Genomic DNA, 19,484 nt, shown 5'->3' with positions numbered 1-19,484 from the left:
GACAGTTGGCAAGTATCTTGCATGTCTAGCATTATATTGGAACCTCACCGCAGGTCAGACTCTCGTCTTGCATATCATCAGCCAATGAGAGTTGAGCACCTACCACGTATAAAGAAAGCACAGAGCTGAGCTTCACACATATCATCTCATTTCGTCCTCACAGGTGTCCCACGAGGTAGGTGCTACTATTCCCCCCAATTGATAGATAAGGAAATGCTGGGGTGCAAGGGGGTAAGGTAACTTCCCCAAGTTTGTAAAGCTTGCAAGTGGAGAAGCTGGGGCCTGTGTGGAGGAAGTGTGATGCCAGAGTTTTATGCTCTTTAATCACTAGGCTATATTACTAGTATACTCATAGCTGTAATCCTACTTATACAGGAAATTTAGAAGGTGGACTAGAAATTGTCCTAGAGTACTGACTCTGGAGCCAGACCACCTGAGTGTGAGCCTTGTCTCTCCTGCCTTGAGCACGTTATTTGACCTCTCAGAGGGCTAAATGAATTAATAAATTAAAATGCTTAGATCAATGCCTGGTTTGTAGGAAGCACTATATATGTTTTAACGAATAACAACGCTTCTTTGACTTAGCTAACCATTAGCCTCAAGCAAAATTCATATAATAATATGGAATTGGTTTTGTTGTCATTGTTGCTGAAAATGAAGATAAAGGAGGAATTTTGGAATGTGTTAGATACAGTGCTGAGGACACATATTAGCCACCTAAGTATAAGGAAATTAAACGACAATGGGAGACATCAAAAGAGCATCGTGCAAGTTATTGCCACATAACAAATTTGTCATCTGCTTTGACAAATGCTTAATAGATAGAATAAGGAAATTGTATCAATGTCAAAAAGAGCGTTTAAAAGAACATTCCCCAGCTTGGTAGACTTTCAGTAGATTAACAACATGGTTTCAAACAAAGGGGAAAACTCATGGTACTTTTCCAGCATGACACAAAAACATGACATTAAGAATTTAATGATTTAGGATTCAAATGCAAAGAAATACACCTCATAGAACTTTTTTCCTTTTACAATTCATGAGTTTCCCTCTGAATGAGAGGCTAGGTGTACCTGTGGCAGCTCCATGATGAAGTTATAGGCATTGGCTTCCTTGGCAGCTCGGACTATATCTTCCATCGTCGCCCCCTCTCTGCCATAGCGAATATTCTCTGCAATGGTGGTGGAGAACAGAACAGGCTCTTGCTCCACAATTCCAATCTGAGCTCTAAGCCACTGAATGTTAAGAGAGCGAATGTCATGGCCATCCAAAGTCACCTAGAGAACATGAGCACAACATCACATCTCTCAGAATCTTTCAGGGTCTGAATCATAATACTATGCTGTACTTAACCCATGGGGAGAAAAAATAGAGACCAACAAGATGGTAATGGAAACAATTCCTCTTATAATATGGTTGTTTATATAAGAATGACAATATATTAGTATAATTGAAATCAAATATAGCTATAGGACAATTCATTGTAGAAACATAAATGATGTAAAAGCCTCTTTATTTAATGTGATTGGGCAAGGATTTTACTTCCTCAATAAGTAGTACAGTCACATGTGTCTCTCTCCCTTCCGCTATCTCAAAAAAAAAAAAAATCAATGGAAAAATATCCTCAGGTGAGGATTAACAACAACAACAACAACAAAAAGAGTACAGTCAGTTATTCACCACACTTTGACTATTTTTACTATGTTTTTTTAAAATATATTTTTATTGATTTCTGAGAGGAAGGGAGAGGGAGAGAGAGATAGAAACATCAATGATGAGAGAATCATTGGTTAGCTAACTCCTGCACGCCCCCCTCTGGGGACCAAGCCCCCAACCTCAGCATGTGCCCTGACTGGGACTTGAACTGTGACCTCCTGGTTCATAGGTCAATGCTCAACCACTGAGCCACTGTGGCCAGGCACTATGTTTTGACTTGTGACCTAAAATGGACTTCAAAAGATGCATTAAAAATAAGCAATGATTCTTATCTTGTATATATTCTTTATAGTAAAGCTTACTTTCTGGCCAGATTCACCAAAATAGTACTTTGCTATTCAACAGCAATTGAAACTGTGAGTGGAATGAGAAAATTAAAATTACTATTAGCAAAAATATAAAAATGTTACATAAAGAAACCATGATTTTAATATATTTAGAGTATAGTTATGCTGGTATGAGGCCAAGAATATCCAATCAGAGAATGATGTCTGTGACATAGGAAAATTCTGGTTTGTTTGCCGTGTTAGTGTAACAGTACATGCACTATAGAGAATTCATTGCATTCAAGTATTTAATATGTACTCAAACGATTCTATCTTGGTAAGAATGATTTGGAGAGTGAAAAGCCTTTGGCACCTGACAGACCTGGGTTCAAAACGGGGGCAACTCTCAATCTCTCTGACTCTTCTTCCTCATCTGCAAAATGATATTTACTTTTGATGATCATTGTGAAGATAAGTAATCATTTTTATAAAGTATTTTAATTATAATATGTGATAAATGGAAATTATTAATATTTATTTTCTTACTTTCAGTTTATGTTTATAATCAAATAAACACAAGAAAAAAATTAAGTAGTTTGTGAAATTATATATATTTTTTAAAACCTAACTTCTCAAAGCTATAATAAATAATTGTTCTCTGTTAATTCTGGCCGTAGAAGCTGTCCTATACTTAGCATTTGAAGAGCTTCAGGAGAACAATAATAATTTTGCTATTATACAAAGAAATAAATGAAAACTTTAGTTCACTGAGGAGGCAGCCACTTGGAATGGATCTGCACAGCCAGTTCCATCACTCAGAGAATGGACTGGTTGTTCAGTGAACGTGGTCATGCAGGGAATTAGTGCAGCCACAGCAGTCAAAATCATGAAGTCAACCCCACATGTGTCAGGATGGTCTCAGTGTATGCTAAGCCTTTGGGGTTGATTAAGTTATCACCATTTGCACTTGCCCATCCCCTGGAGTGAGAAGTTTCTGGAAGACACACACCATGCCTGCACTGGGGTCGTAGAATCGCTGGATGAGCTGCAGGGCTGTGCTCTTCCCGGCTCCGCTGGATCCTACCACAGCCGTCATTTCCCCTGGTTTGATGACCATGCTGAGGTTATTTAAAATCTGCAGAGGAGAGAAAAGAACAATGTCAGCAGCTAGGCTGCAAGTTAGGATGCTTTGTGAGGATATTGTGCTTGTTTAATTGTACCCAGCATCCATGAATAAGCAGCACATTAGTAAACAGTGCCTAGGATGAAGCTTTAGCATTCAGCACATTACTTATTATTTAGCTGAAAGCCGTGGCCAACAAATAAAATGATGTGTGGTAACACTTGAAGTTAAAGTAAATCAACCACATCCACTTTTAGATGTTCTGGAATCTCATTTAAAACATTCTGACATACTAGGATACCTCAAGAAGACGGTCCCAATTAGTTAAGGGAAGAAAGCCATTAAGTTAGAAAAATAATACGAATTTACTAACCACATGTTAATAAGCCAGTTTTCAAAGTTTAAGCTGTCACACACTTGTATTGTGTGTGAACATGTTATTTGAATGAATAACTGTATCTAACAGATGTTTGTGGTATATTTGCTAGATACAAAACTCTGTTCAAAGTAGAGATTGAATGCTGGTAAGCCTAGAAAGGGAAGAAAAAAAAAGCTAACTTATAACCATGTGTTGGATATTTTCACTAATTCAGTGGTGATTATTGTACTTATTATGTAGAGGTGGTTTGGGGTGCTCTATGTGTCAAAATCTCTCAAGTCTTTCATTCCACACTATAGGGTCAGGCTTACAAACCTTTACTTACTGGACTGTAATCTTCCCCTAGGGCAAGCAGGCATTGAATATGCTCTTTTTTTTTTTTTTTTTTTTTTAATATCACTATAGTCTCAGTACATCATGGCACCCAGCAAGGCTAAATACACCCTTGTGATATGAATGAAGAATATTTACAGGTCTAAGTAAGAAGATTTTATTAAAACAAACTCTTGGTATTGGAAATAGCAGATAAAACAAATGAAATAACTGTGTTCCAATTCAACTGGTATTTGTTGAACAGCTATTATGAGCTGGTTCTGAACAAATATTATAAAGGAAGTATTGAGCCATCCCTTCAAAGATCATTATTGAATGAACACCACCTTGTGGTTTATATTTCACAAGTACTTTTATATTTTTTATGACAGTTAATGTTTACATATATATGTAATATATAACATTAATAAAAAATTTACTTCATAAACATAATCTTAATATATGTACTTATACTTTATATATACATATAATGAAAGTGTATATGCGTGTGTGTGTGTTTATCTGCATTATAGGTATGCATTATCAAATTAAGTTTCATGGAATTTAGTTCTGTGGGGATAACAGAATATTATTAAGAAAGGGTGGCTAGAGGTACTCTGTTAAAAATGAGGAATAAGTCTCATTTCAAAGCCAATTCATTCAGCAGGAGTAGATCCTAATTTTCCTGTAGAGTAAATTGCCTTTAAATATACTTGTTCAGTAGATACAGGAAAACTAAATTTTCTTCACCCTGGGTGACTTTGAGCATATCACAAGATTACCTTTGCACCAAGGACTGATATATTGGCCCTGGTGAAATTATAGCAAGTAAAAAACTGCAAAGAGAGCTGCTTTCCTTTGCTACTTCATATCCTTCCTACTCTGAGCGTTCTACCTTCTGAACTCTCTAAGGAGGTGGTTTGACATAGTTGTACTTCTTAATTGGTCTGATTGCCTTGCATTTTATTGAACTCATGGTTACAATGACAGGGCCTGGCACACTCATTTCAACAGACTCATAAAGGTGACTTAACCGGAAAGTACTGCCAGACTGTGCTCCTACCAAAGGGATTTGCACAGTACTGTCATTATGAAGGAATGTGGTTTGGTGCCTGAGAAATCACACAACACCCAAGGACACGTCCAGAGAAACATGCTTCTGTTCCATGTCTCTGGAAACTGAATCATGCTTCAGGAAAACAAGCAATTCATGGCTCTGGAAATGAATCATCAAGAATAAAATGCTGGCCCTAACCAGTTTGGCTCAGTGGATAGAGCGTCGGCCTTCGGACTCAGGGTCCCAGGTTCAATTCTGGTCAAGGGCATGTACCTTGGCTGCAGGCACATCCCCAGTAGGGGGCGTGCAGGAGGCAGCTGATCGATGTTTCTCGCTCATCAATGTTTCTAACTCTCTATCCTTCTCCCTTCCTCTCTGTAAAAAATCAATAAAATATATTTTTTTTAAATAAAGAATAAAATGCTGTTGTTCCTGAAGGAAAGATTAGTACTTACCTTCACTTCTGGTCTGGAAGGATAGTGGAAGGTCACATTGTGGAATTGAATTTCACCATTAATTCGATCCAACTTGTAACCATCTTCTGACATGCAGTCAATAACAGGTTTCTGGAAGAGAATGTAAAGGGATATAGCAACAAGTTTTAGATGCATTTACTGTCCATCTCGGTTTGAATTTACTCATAAAAGAAAGTAACAACCAGGTAAAACATTGCAGCGATTTGTTAAAGATAGGTTTCTTCCACATTAAATAATTATTTTTAATAATAATTAGCATTTATGGAGATATTATATTATGATATATTAATGGTATTATGCTATGTTACTATATAATATATTAGCATATAATATGTTATATGTATTATGTTACATATTAATATACATACACATTTTATCTGATATTATATTTGTTAACATCCTATCTAATAAAAGAGAAACATGGTAATTGGCGTACGACCGCTACCTTTCCCATTGGCTAATCAGCGAGATATGCAAATTAACTGCCAGCCAAGATGGCGGCCGGCAGCCAGGCAGCTTGAAACTAACATGAGGCTTGCTTGCTTCAGTGACGGAGGAAACCAACGTTCCCCCGCCTGCTTTGCTGGCCTCTGAGCCTGCAGTTTAAGAAACATTGTAACAATTATAGAAGCTAAAAAAACCCCCAGAAACCTGCTTTCAGCGAGGCCGGGATCTTAGAGCTGGAGTTAGACAGTGTTTCAGTTATAGGACAGAAACAAACCAGATACCTTCTTTCAGCAGCAGAAGCCTCAGAGCTGGAGCCAGAGCTAAAGCTGGCCCAGAATAAAAAAAGAAAAAGAAAAAAAGGAGCGGTTGGGAGCTTCCGTCACCCACCAGCCTGAAAACAGCCATCATCCCCTCACCCAGGCTGGCCAGGCACCCCAGTGGGGACCCCCACCCTGAAGGGTGTGTGACCAGCTGCAAACAGCCATCATCCCCTCACCCAGGCTGGCCAGGCACCCCAGTGGGGACCCCCACCCTGAAGGGTGTGTGACCAGCTGCAAACAGCTATCATCCCCTCACCCAGGCTGGCCAGGCATCCCAGTGGGGACCCCCACCCTGAAGGGTGTGTGACCAGCTGCAAACAGCTATCATCCCCTCACCCAGGCTGGCCAGGCACCCCAGTGGGGACCCCCACCCTGAAGGGTGTGTGACCAGCTGCAAACAGCTATCATCCCCTCACCCAGGCTGGCCAGGCATCCCAGTGGGGACCCCCACCCTGAAGGGTGTGTGACCAGCTGCAAACAGCCATCATCCCCTCATCCAGGCTGGCCATGCACCCCACTAGGGACTCCCACCCTGAAGGGTGTGTGACCAGCTGCAAACAGCCCTCAGCCCCTCACCCAGGCTGGCCAGGCATCCCAGTGGGGACCCCCACCCTGATCCAGGACACCCTTCAGGGCAAACCAGCCAGCCCGCACACATGCACCAGGCCTCTATCCTATATAGTAAAAGGATAATATGCCTCCCAGCACCGGGATCAGCAGAGCCGCGAGGCCTCCCGGCACCGGGATCTGCGTGACAGGGGGCAGCGCCCAAACCCCCTGATCACCCTGCGGCTCTGTGTGTGACAGGGGGTGGGGCCACAACCTCCCTATAGGCCCTGCTCTGTTCGTGACAGGGGAAGGCGCGCCAACCTCCTGATCAGCCTTGCTCTGTGCCTGATACGGGGGAGCTCCCCAACCCCCTGATAGCCCTGCGGCTCTGTGTGTGACGGGGTAGAGCCATAACCTCCCCATCGGCCCTGCCTTGAGTGTGACAGTGACGGCGCCCCAACCCCCTGATCGGCCCTGCTCTGTGCGTGACAGGGGGTGGCGCCACAACCTCCCTATCGACCCTGCCTTGAGTGTGACAGGGAGCGGTGCCCCAACCCCCCAATCGGCCCTACCCTGAGCATGACTGAGTGTGGCATCACAACCTCCCAATCCGCCCTGCTCTGTTCATGACAGGGGGTGACACCCCAACTCCCCGATTAGCCCTGCTCTGAGCCCGACCAGGGGCTGCACCTAGGGATTGGGCCTGCCCTCTGCCACCCAGGAGCAGGCCTAAGCCAGCAGGTCGTTATCTCCCAAGGGGTCCCAGACTGCGAGAGGGCACAGGCTGGGCTGAGGGAACCCCCTCCCCCCCCCGCCCCCGAGTGCACAAATTTTTGTGCACTGGGCCTCTAGTTCTATATAATAAAAGGCTATGTGATCATGATGCCCTCACGCTGTGACGCCCTCACGCCGTAAGAACCCATCACCAGCAGGCTGCATGCGCAGCAGGTGCATGCGGTGGGCGGGGACTTGATGCTGCATGCACAGTGCGTAGGTGGGTCCCGTGGCTCCTCATGGTGAAGCCGGGGTTCCCACAAGCGCCAGCGGGGGCTTGACGCTGTGAGACACCCCCAGCCCAAGTGCACGAATTTTGTGCATAGGGCCTCTAGTATCCTATCTAATAATAGACAAAGATTGAAATTGACTGTACCTTCGCTACACCTCCCATTGGTTAATCAGTGAGATATGCAAATTAACCGGCATGAAGCAGAGGAGCGAAGACTAAAGGCAGCTCTGGCTGGAGCAGCGAGGGCTGTGAAGGCGGCTCCGGCCAGAGTGGCACCAGTTTTCCTCTGGCACCCGGGACCCAGGCCTATTGCACGAATCTTTTCGTGCAACAGGCCTCTAGTAATATAATAATATATAATATAAATAACTAATATATAATTAATTTTAATTTATATAACATATTATGCCAATTAATAAAAATTATATATATCACATTAGTTTATTTAATTATTATTTATTGACCCTATGATATTATTATTTAACAACATACTAATATAATATATAGTACTGATCTACATATTAAGATTACTATGTATAATTATATTATTAAGATACCATGGAAGACAATGTACTAGGTGTTTTAGTGTGCTTTTTTAAATTTAAGTAAATATCGTTATAACCTAACAAGACATTTTTTTTCACTTGAGGAAATTGAGACATCTCAGAGGTTAAGTATCTTGCCTAAGGCCACACATCTAGTCAACCACTCTGGGGTCTAAGATTTGAGTAACTGAATGTCCTCAGAGGGTGTCTTCAAACACTACCAACTTTCAGTTGATTTGCTGAATTTCACCTCTGCTGTTGTTAGTAGTGAGCCTAATCTAGAACTTAACCATTCCAGTTCATCAGACAAGGGTCATCTCCTGCTACCAGGACATCCCCAAGTCAGCTTCTTACTCTTCCACACTAGTGAGAGAAATTCATTACCATATCTCTATTTGGGGCTATAGTGTAACCTACTTTCTTCTCAGATCTCCAATAAAGATAATAAAATAATTTTTAAATGCTTTAATTTTTTGACACAGTTTAAGGGGCTTTTTAGACTCATCATCTTACTTGAGCAAATAACAACCCAGGAATGAGAATTTGGATCATTCAACGGGCCTATGTGGTTTTCAATAATCTCTTTATATCCCAATACACAAAGCCCCAAAGTACAAAAGAGATACAGTGACGAGAAATTTTCTCGGGAAGGTGAGATGCCTCCTAAGTAGCCATGGCTTAGGGAACCCACAAAGCACTTTGGATTTACTGGGTTTCTGACGCTTAGCCCAGGGCATTGTTTTCAGAGGGAAAGAACATGTTGCCATTTTTCCCTTCTGTTCTTAGATCTTGACTTTCTACCTTGACCTCCAATGATTTAATAGATTAACCAGAAAAATCCTAGCCACACTATCAGGGTCCTTTTCTAGCTGGTACGGACTTTCTGTCACATTTACAAGGTAATCCAATCATATGAACTGGGCTTTAAAGTCTTACATGATCTGGCCCCTTCCCATCCCTAGCCTCTGTCCCTTGCTCACTCAGTTTCATCACACTGGCCTTGTTTTAGCTTCTTGCATTCACCAAGCTATTTTCCAAACTGAAGGCCTTTCTTCCATGAATACCCTCCCTGCTCTTACCTCCAATTCACCGCCCCCAGTCTCCCTTGTAGGGCCAACTCTCTTTCCTTTGGTTCTCAACTCCTATACTACCTCCTCAGAGATAATGCCATCATCGTCACTCAATTTAAACACTCCTTCCCACTCCCAATTGCTATCACATTGATCTATTTAAATTCCTTCAGTGTACTATTTAATATTATCTTCTCTTTAAATGTGCTTATTTCTTTTTAAAAAATATTTTTTATTGATTTCAGAAAGGAAGGGAGAGGTAGAAAGATAGAAACATCAGTTATGAGAGAGAATCATTGATCAGCTGCCTCCTGCACACCCTACACTGGGGATTAAGCCTGCAATCCAGACATGTGCCCTGACCGGGAATTAAACAGTATTCTCCTGGTTCATAGGTCGATGCTCAACCACCTGAGCTATGCCAGCCCCATAAATGTGCTTACTTCTTTATTGCCTATTTCCCAGTTATGATATGAAAGCAGGGGCCTTATTGGTTCTGTTTCACTCTTGCACTCCCAATTCAGAAGAGGGTCAGGCTCATGACAGCACTTATTGAATATTGCTGAATTGAGGGCATTCTGACAGTTCCGGATAACTTTTAACACTGAGGGTAAATTCCTTAGGAGTTCATTCCTCTTCCCACCCCCAACCTATGAATAGCCTTTACTTTTGGCCTTTACATACCTGGTCTATTGTCTCAAAAATGCTGGTGGCTGCTGCACGTCCAGTTGCAAAGGCTTCCAAACAAGAAGATGCATTGCCAAGATTTAAAGCTCCCACTATGACACTGAGGAAAATCTGAAGTGAGAAGAGATAAACATGGTGTTCATGTGTTTTGGGGCTATCCATGTGAATGCAGAGATTTCAATCAACACAAAGTGGGTTAGAATAGTGATATGATAATTTGGTTCATTATATAAATAGCCTTATAATGGTTTTTCTGGTTAAGGGGTCCCTGAAATAATAGACAATATAATTAGCTTGATTGTCCTAGAACTTGGTACACACAATATAGATCTGCTACTACTACTGCTGCTATATTACTATTACTAGTATACTAGCTATTAGGATAACTACTACTACTACTACTGGTACTATACTACTACTAGCAAGAATAATAATAATAATAGTAATAATAATCTATACTAATAAAAGGGTAATATGCTAATTAGACCAGACATCTTCTGGACGTCCTTCTGGACAAAGCCATAGTGGCGGGGGCTGAGGCAGAGGCAGTTAGGGGAGACCAGGCTGTCAGGGGAGGTCAGTTAGGGGTGACCAGGCTGGCAGGCAGAGGCGGTTAGGAGTGATCAGGCAGGCAGGCAGAGGCAGTTAGGGGTGATCAGGCAGGCAGGGAACAGTTAGGGGCATCAGGCAGGCAGGTGAGCAGTTAGGAGCCAGTGGTCCCGGATTGTGAGAGGGATGTCCGACTGCCGGTTTAGGTCCGATCAGTCGGACATCACTTGAGGTGTCCTGGATCGGAGTCGATGCAGGCCAGGCTGAGAGATTCCTCATGCATGAATTTCGTGCACCAGGCCTCTAGTAATAATAATAATAATGTGATGTTTCTATGTGCTTTATCCTGTATTACTTCATTTAATCCTTAACAGAGGTGTATGGAGGTTACCTAACTTCACATATGTCACAATATATATTAAGTGGTAGAGCAGTATCTAACCCCATTCATGACTGACATTCTGTCTACCTCCCAGGTTCATCTGCTGGAGGTTGCATGCAGGTGGAGTGTCCAGTTTCTTGTGCAAAGCTGGGGAAGCTGTCATTGATTCACCAACTCAACCGTCTCACTAGGTTAGGTAAAGGTGACATGATCATGACCCAACAGCACTCTGTTTTTATCAGTTTATAAAGGAAGAGAAAATTCCTCACACTGGCCTCCAGGAAGAGCACAAGACTCCTTCTCTCCACCCTTCCAACCAAAGATTGATTGCCCGTCACAACTCAAATGGAGGCTATCTCAATAGTCACCATCTATAAGGGACTACAGTTATTTGTTGAGCTAAATATTGACTTTTGCATGAATGTAGTCTTTTTCAGGTAATCATTTTCAGATGATCCTGGTCTGTGGTGATTTCCATGAGCTGGATTCTGACCATGAGGCTTCTCAAAGGCTCCCAGCCATCTCCCTCCCTCTTCAGTCACCTCTCCATTCCACACATCAGGATTATGTGGGCCAGCCCCCTCTTGACTTCTCCCTGAATTCCCCACTCTATGTAGGGGGGTAAACATTATCTCTTCATCTGTTCTTCTTATTCCTTTTCCTTAAATATGGCAGGTAGGGCCTCCCTTAGGCAGATTGCTTAATCTTTCAAGCCCCAATTTCTTTATCTATAGCACAGAAATAATGAGAGTATATCCCTCATGCGATTGTTATGAGCATTAAATGAGATAATGCACGAAAAGTGATTAATCCAGTTCAGCCATATAAATAATAGTACTGATGATGAAGAAAAAAGCATGATTTCACAGTTAAGAAGTGGAAAGGTGAACACACAGAACAGTAATTGTGGTGTAGCTTGGGTTAAGATCACTATATTCCAAAGACTTCCTATCTGAGGAAAGGAACCCTTCCATGTGTACTAGCTCAGGGGTCGATAAACATTGTCTCCAAACAGCCAGATGGTAATAGTTTAGGCTTTTCAGGCCACATGCGCTCAGCAATTACTCAACTCTGCTATCTAATGCAAAAACAGCCATAGAAAATATTAAACAAATGGCTGTGGCTGTGTTCCAATAGAATTTCATTTACAAAAACAGGCAGCAGGCTGACGTTAGCTTGCAGGCCATAGTTTGCTAACCCCTGATCTAGATTCTAGACTGACTCACTAGGGTACTAAACTGAGGTTTGGGCTTAAATCCTCACTCAGCTAGGTTTTGCAAACATTACCTCAAATAAAGGTCTCTCTCGGGGTTCTTAGGAGAACAGTGAGTGAGACAGGACAGGGGCATTCAACTAATACCTCACAATAGCTGGCACACATCCCAATAGACCCTCATTGCTCACTCCAAATGTCACTCTTCAGTGGCGTTTAGCCCTATGGACTAATGTGGGGAAAGGGAGGACTGGAAAGACCACTGGGAAACAATCTACCTGTGCGTGTGCTGTGCTGGAGAGAGGGGGATCTGTGACCACTTGGAAGACAGATCCAGAGTCAGCAACACTGTGGTTAACGGGTCAGGCCCCCCAAAACCTGAGTTCAAATCCGACTTCATACCACTGGGCACGTATTTCCCAACCTCATGGCTCTATTTCATTTTTAAGTGGTAGTATAATAACATCAATTGCTGAATAAAATTATATTACCTATGATAATTTTATTAAATACCTCACTCAGTGCTTCATACCATGTATATAATTAATAATGTTATTCTCTATGACTGCTATTATTTTTTATTATTGAGTCCTGAAACTTAAGAGGGGCATGAAAGAGCAGTCTTCTTCACCATTCAGTTCCCTTACATTTTTTCCCCCTAATATATCACAGAGTATGATTTTTGTCTGGGTACAAGTGATACTAATTACAATCATTTATGTGAACTCCTTACCATTTATGCCCAATTACTATGCAGCCAATAATGATTTTGTGCATCACAAAATGCATTAGATTAACCTAATTGTTAATTAGTTTAGTGGATTAAAAAAACTCAACTCATGCATACTCAGTCTTCATAGTTTGCTGCTCAAGCATGAGTAAAAGAGAAGAGAGGACAGAGAGAGAAGGGGTGGAGGGAGGAAAGAGAGAAAGAGAGAGAGAGAGAGAGAGAGAGAGAGAGAGAGAGAGAGAGAACAATCAAAGCTTATTCTGTTAAAGGATGTCTCCCACTTTCCCAAAGAAAACTTTCTTAAGGTGTAAGAGGAGGCTTGCAGGAAGAGGTTAGAAGTAAAAGGCAGGTTTATAATTGATGACTAATATAGGGAATATAGTCAATAATGTTTTCATGACTATATGTGGTACCAGGTGGGCAATGGAAATATCGGGGGAGCACTTTGTAAAGTTTATGACTGTCTGATCATCATGCTTGAAACTAATACAAAATAATAATGAATTTATAACATAATTTAAAAATAAAATTGTTTAAAAATTTTACAAAATAAAAAAGTAATTGATGACTAAAATGTTAGAGAGATGTATATGCATGTCTGCATATAGTAGGTACTCAAGAAATATTAATTGGGGGAATGAATTATCTACAGAAGGTGCAGAGTAATCCACAAACTGGAAACTCAAAGGTGAGAACTCTTAAATTAATTAAACAAGGAGGTCATTAGACTGAGGTGGCTTTATGTAGCCTTAGTAGCTTACATAAGCAAACCAAAACCTAAGCCTAAAATTGCCTCAAGGTTAAGAAATCAAAACCTATGAGCAACCAATCACAAAGAGCCAACTAGGTTTTTTCAAATAAGACAACTGCTTAAGCTATAACCAATCAAGTAATGTCTTTGCTTTGCTTCCACCTCTTCTCTATAAAAGTATTTGCCCTCACTTCTATCAGTGAAGCCCTTTTAACAACTTCTATTTTGGCACCACTTAACAGAACCATAAAATTGGATTCTTGTAAAGAGAGCTCCAAGGGTTTTTTTTAAACTCACTCTTTGCAATTGGAATCATACATTATTTAATTTTCAATGTACCAAGTTATTTTTTTCTGTTCTTTCCTTGCAGGCATAGAATGAAAGGAAAGACGTCTTTTCTCAATGCTTGTACTTCTGCAGAATGAGCAGACATAAGCAGGTGACCAATAAAATATGTTTGCATTACCCGTTCTGCTGAGGATTTTATTGGCTTGGCATTTTAGTAACTCATTATGTTTTCACAAATATGTTCATTAGCACATATATTGTGCTACTATTAAGCTCAGTTATATGAGCTGTTAATTTTTAGCTGAGAAATCACTGACTTCCAATTTTCATGCCATATTATCTTTTGGACTCAGTCAGAAAAATCATTGTTTTGCAGCTATAAAACCTTTATTTAATTGAAGATCATTAAATCGGTAGTCTCATCAATTCAAATGCTCGGCATCCCTTTACCATAAAATTCATTCGTGTTGCTCGTTTCTGCAGATGGACTCCACCGAATCATTGACACTGTCCTCCCTCAGACAGTAAAGGAATAAACAAAATGCCTTAACTGTGGGCTTTTCTGAGAAGCCAACAGGAAATGTTACATGTGGGTCATCAAGAACCAAGTACCTGGACAAGGGCTCCTGCTGTATATTCTCCTTCATCCAGGACGAGTTTGGAGCCGTACCAGAAGGCCAGTGCATAACACAGGAAGATGAGACACCACATGAATCCAGTAAAAAATCCCATCACTATCCCTTTTCTAATCCCCCAACGCTGGGCAAACACAAGATTTTTCTCATACCTGTGAAGAGAAAACATTTGGGTCTCTTTCAGCAGCAGCAGTAGTGGCTCAAGTTAGAATATTTAATACAGACCACAGTGCGGCGGCTTTCCTCAATGATGATAAAGGCATCCAAACACAGAACAGCTTTAGGGAAAGAAAACAATAAGTTCTGTGTAGTTATTTAATGTTTGTTTCAACCTGGCAATGAAATGAGTTGAAAGAATGATGCCTAACAAAGCCTCATAGTTGATTACTTCAGGGATGAGTACAGTGGGGTAAGCTTTGCCCCCAAGAGAAAAGAATTGTCCAGCACACATGTCTGGACATGACAGATCCAGTACTGTTGGTGCTTATATTGTTTTATTAAGTCATGTGACATGAATCCAGTACTGTTTGTGCTTATATTGTTTTATTAAGTCATGCGACATGCTATCAGAAAAAGATGCAACTGTTTTCTTCCAGGTTTGAATATAGTGTTCGCACCAATTCATCTGCATGTACTCTCTCACCTATCTGTCCTGTGACCAAGAATGCTATGTTGTAACATGATGGGTCAGATTCACAGCCATGGGACGTGGATAACAATGTGGAAATTCAGTCCAAACACTAAGCTTCAGTAATTCTATCATTTAGCCGTTAATAATGGGCATTGTCTTAAAGCTTAGTCATTCTGTAACTGCCTTCCTTCATCTCAAAAAGTAAATTTGTGGAGAACTTTAACATTTCATAGGACAAAACTGAAGGTCTAGCCTGTTTGTTAATTTTTAAAACATTCACATTGCTTGTTTTATTAACAATAGAGGAAGATATCTTTTATACTGAAGGAAATATGCTACTGCTACTGAAAATTTTTTATGAGAAATCAGAAAACTTCATTTCACAAACCAAAAGAAGCAAATGAAAAATAAAAGAGGAAAAGAGATAATTAGAGACTGTAAATCCCATTCTCTTTTTTATTTGGTGAATTTGCTAGCAATTGAGAATGTGTAGTTGAGTAGCTGAATAAAACACATTGAATAAAAAAATGTTCAATAAAAATGTGTGAAATTGCACTTTAGATCATGGAGGCTTTTCCTTGATGGAAGCAAACTGTTATAGCCGGGTATGCAGTACAGTATGCGTGCACACACCCCACCAGAGTTAGAAATAAATATCTAACCTTAGATGGCTTTTTAAAAATTACTGACTCTAACATCTTCCAAAACACATATCTAAGGGCTTGGGAGTCCTTGTAGTGCTCTGATCGCTCTCATTACTCTGCCAAGCTACCTCTGAACAAAAGCTCCTCCGGGTACTGTAGACCACGGTGAATATGCTGCTTTATACAAAAAAATGGAGAAGCTTCAGGGTAGTATATGGATCGGGAAAATTCAGGAAAGTGGCAGACATTTCAGTTAACCAACCTTTCAACCTCTTTTTTCTCACCACCAAAAGCAGCCACTGTTCGAATGGATGAAATGACTTCATCAGCCACTGACCCTGCTTTCGCATAGGCCTTCAATTCATGGTCAGTAAACGTGGACACACTCTAAAATCCAAAAGAAGAAGATAATATCTGAAAACCAGGTAATTAAGTAAGTCAGTCTGTCACTCAGTGATTCATTCAGGTGAGTAAATAGGTGTCATGGTTTTACACAAGACTAGATTCTCGCCAAGGAAGGATTTGGTCTAAATTCGATGTGTGCTAAGCCTGATGCACCAGTGTTTGGTTGTTGACATATCAAAATGACTGCATCAAAAGTCAGCCTCAAAACCACCAACAAAACAACAAGAAAGCCCACTGCATGGAAGAGCATATTTGCCAATGATATTTCAGATAAGGGTTTAATCTCCAAAATTTACAGAGAACTCATACAACTTAACAAAAGGAAGATAAACAATCCAATCAAAAAATGGGCAAAAGACCTAAATAGACACTTTTTGAAAGAGGACATACAGAAGGCCAAGAGACATATGAAAACATGCTCAAAGTCACTAATCATCAAATCAAAACAACAATGAGGTACCATCTCACACCTGTCAGAATGGCCATCATCAACAAATTAGCAAACGACAAGTGCTAGCGAGGATGTGGAGAAATAATAACCCTCATGCACTGCTGGTGAGAATGCAGACTGGTGCAGCCACTGTGGAAAACAGTATGGAGTTTCCTCAAAAAGTTAAAAATGCAACTCCCATTTGACCCAGTAATCCCACTTCTAGGACTATATCCCAAGAAACCAGAAACACCAATCAGAAAGGATATATGCACCCCTATGTGGGATATAATGATCAACATAAACTGATGAACAAAAATAGATCCAGAGACAAGAGGCAGGGGAGAGGACGTTAGAGATCAACCAAAGGACTTGTATGCATGCATATTAGCATAACCAATGGACACTGGGCAGTGGGGGCTTGCCTTCGGGTGTGGGAGTGTCTGGGGGGGGTCAATCAGGGAAAAAGAAGACATATGTAATACTTTAAATAATAAAAAATAAAAATTAAAAAATAAATGATACTGCTCAAACTAAAAAAAAAAAAAAAAGTCAGCCTCAAAACCCCTCTCGCAGAGTAAGTTCCAAATAGGGCATTCTGTGAGACCACAGTGTTTCATCATTACAGTAAAGAAGTTTTCAAGTCAAAACACAGCCAGGTGGATAGGCAGGTGGCTGCGTGGGTGGATGGGTGGGTGGGAAGAATTCAACAAAGAACTTGTATGCATAGGTGCATAACCCGTGCACACAGACAATAGGGTGGTGAAGGGGTCGGGGTGGGCTAGAAGTGGTCAATGGGGGGGAAAAGGGACATAGGTAATAATTTCAACAACAAAGTTTAAAAAAATAAAATAAAATACAGCCATTATTAATTGTTTTTTAAAAAGTCACATTTCATTGCTACTAGCCAGAGACCATTGCACAATTCACAGACAAACATCAGAGGCAAAGGCCAGAGGTCAGTGCAGGCATCACGTTGTTAGAATATAGAATGACAGAGAGGTACTGAGCCTGCAAAGGTAATACCACAGGAGAAAGCTTCAGATAAATACTACACTATTTATCTACCAACTACCTTTGCTTTTCACAAAAATAAGTAAAAGGACATTGTACTTAATATTAAACAAGTTACTTTTTCTAAAATTGAACTTGGATTGAATCCTAGTTAGAATTAACTACCAACAAAATTCCTGGCACAGATGAAGAAACAAGGAGGGGAAAAAGCAAATATTGTGGGAAATTATCTCACTCAGCAAACCTAAAAACATTTAGTACCCACACTAAGAGGATTTCTCTTCCTAGTTTTTCCAAACTTTTAGCAGCAAAACTCTTATCAAACAAACTCTTAAGTATAATTCTAGGATATAAAGTAAGTAAAAGTAGTATTTTACTGCAATATGTTTATCTCAGAAATCCACATTTTATAAAACTTTTGTGAATTGAAAAGGCAACAATAAGAAAAGTGAGGTTACTTTCATTAACATTTAAATTTGGGTGTTATGGATGCCTGTAGTTTTTACCACAATCAGTTTCTAATTCATTTCACAAATATGTACTGGCAGCATGGCAATGAAATAATTAAGTAGTTACAAATGTTATCCATTTTTGTTGTAATGACACATTAATAATCTCACTTAAACTGATACGGGAGCTTTAAAAAATGTAGATTGGGGAATGTCTAACAGTTGCTCATGTTTCTCATCATAAGTACAAAAGTCAAATTAAACAAAGCCCATCATATCTTCCACCATGTCATATAGTGCCCCTCCACCTTTTCTTGCCTTGTTTTGAATTGAGCCCAGGGAAGATGCCTGAATCATTTTACACAAACAGGCACAGACTTGAAGCCAAGAAGAAACCAGTGCAGAGCCACCACGCTGCAAAACACTTGAAGTTGAATTGTTGGGCACTGAGGCAAGGGAAGCAGTGCTCTCAGCCGGTATAAAGCCAAAGAAACCAGGCCACATTGTTGATCTCCAGCATGTTAAAATGTGTCATGTGACCTGGTAGAGTGTGAATATTAATTTATCATGGGTTTAAAGAAAGAGATTACATGTATTTGGCAGGAAAAGTTTTTAATCAAATGTGTGCAGAATCCCCACAGACCCTCCACAGAAACAGGCTCCTCTGGAGTGCAGCTGGAGTGGTAGAAAAGACTTATGCAAAGCTTGCATGATATGGTGGATTGGGAACAAATAAAAGCTAATATCTCTTTAGTAATTAATTCTGTGTCAGGTGCTGTGCTGAGTGCATAACATGGATTATGTCTTGAGTCATCATGATGGCTTTGGGAGGTATTATCCTTGTTTTTAAGTTGAGAAGACTGAAGTTTTGATGAGTTAACCATACCTTTGTTAAGCCAGGTTGGGACCTAGTTAAGTGCAGTGAGCTCTTTGCTATTGTCCCTCTGCATTACCTGGCTCTATTGAATATTAGAACCAGTGGACTGTAGATAATAGTTTTCCAGAAAAATATCATCTGGAGATTGGTACATGTTGCTCAATAACGTCAGCTTTTCACTTGAATTCTACTCTCATTTAGAGAAAATTATTAGTGTGCCTGGTCCCAGGACCTGCTATCTAATGTGGTTGCTCTAATAGTAAGCTATAAGAATTTCTCAATCCTTGGGAGTGTGTTTTAACTGGGATGACCCAAAATTCCTACTCCCACACTTTTTCTTGGCCTGTGCACCTGGGGAATGGAGACTGCTCTTGGGAAACTGCTTGGAATGGACCAAGTAATCTCTCTCTGAAACTGATCAGATGGAATGGAGAGAGAACACAGTAGTGATTGAAGAAATTTCTTTTAGGTGCTTGTTACTAATATGGGTATATTTGTTGGGCCTTTTTGAGGGAGCATCTGAGGTTGGGAGA

General features: G+C 40.5%; 1 protein-coding gene across 1 annotated transcript in view; it reads right to left on the bottom strand.

Moving 5' to 3' along the window:
- ABCB11 (ATP binding cassette subfamily B member 11) overlaps positions 1–19,484 on the bottom strand; it is a gene marked incomplete at both ends in the record, with an annotated part of 79,685 nt that overhangs the window by 38,166 nt on the left and 22,035 nt on the right. The window contains 6 exons of the mRNA XM_081095719.1: positions 1,074–1,277; positions 2,992–3,117; positions 5,309–5,419; positions 9,951–10,064; positions 14,479–14,653; positions 16,039–16,163. Coding sequence (XP_080951845.1) covers positions 1,074–1,277; positions 2,992–3,117; positions 5,309–5,419; positions 9,951–10,064; positions 14,479–14,653; positions 16,039–16,163 — 855 coding nt within the window. The remainder of the gene's footprint in view (positions 1–1,073; positions 1,278–2,991; positions 3,118–5,308; positions 5,420–9,950; positions 10,065–14,478; positions 14,654–16,038; positions 16,164–19,484) is intronic.

This window comes from Myotis nattereri (genome assembly GCF_964212035.1).
Source record: "Myotis nattereri genome assembly, chromosome: 7".
Taxonomy (NCBI): domain Eukaryota; kingdom Metazoa; phylum Chordata; class Mammalia; order Chiroptera; family Vespertilionidae; genus Myotis; species Myotis nattereri.
The sequence above is the reverse complement of the archived record's forward strand: the minus strand, read 5'-3'. Positions and strand labels throughout refer to the sequence as shown.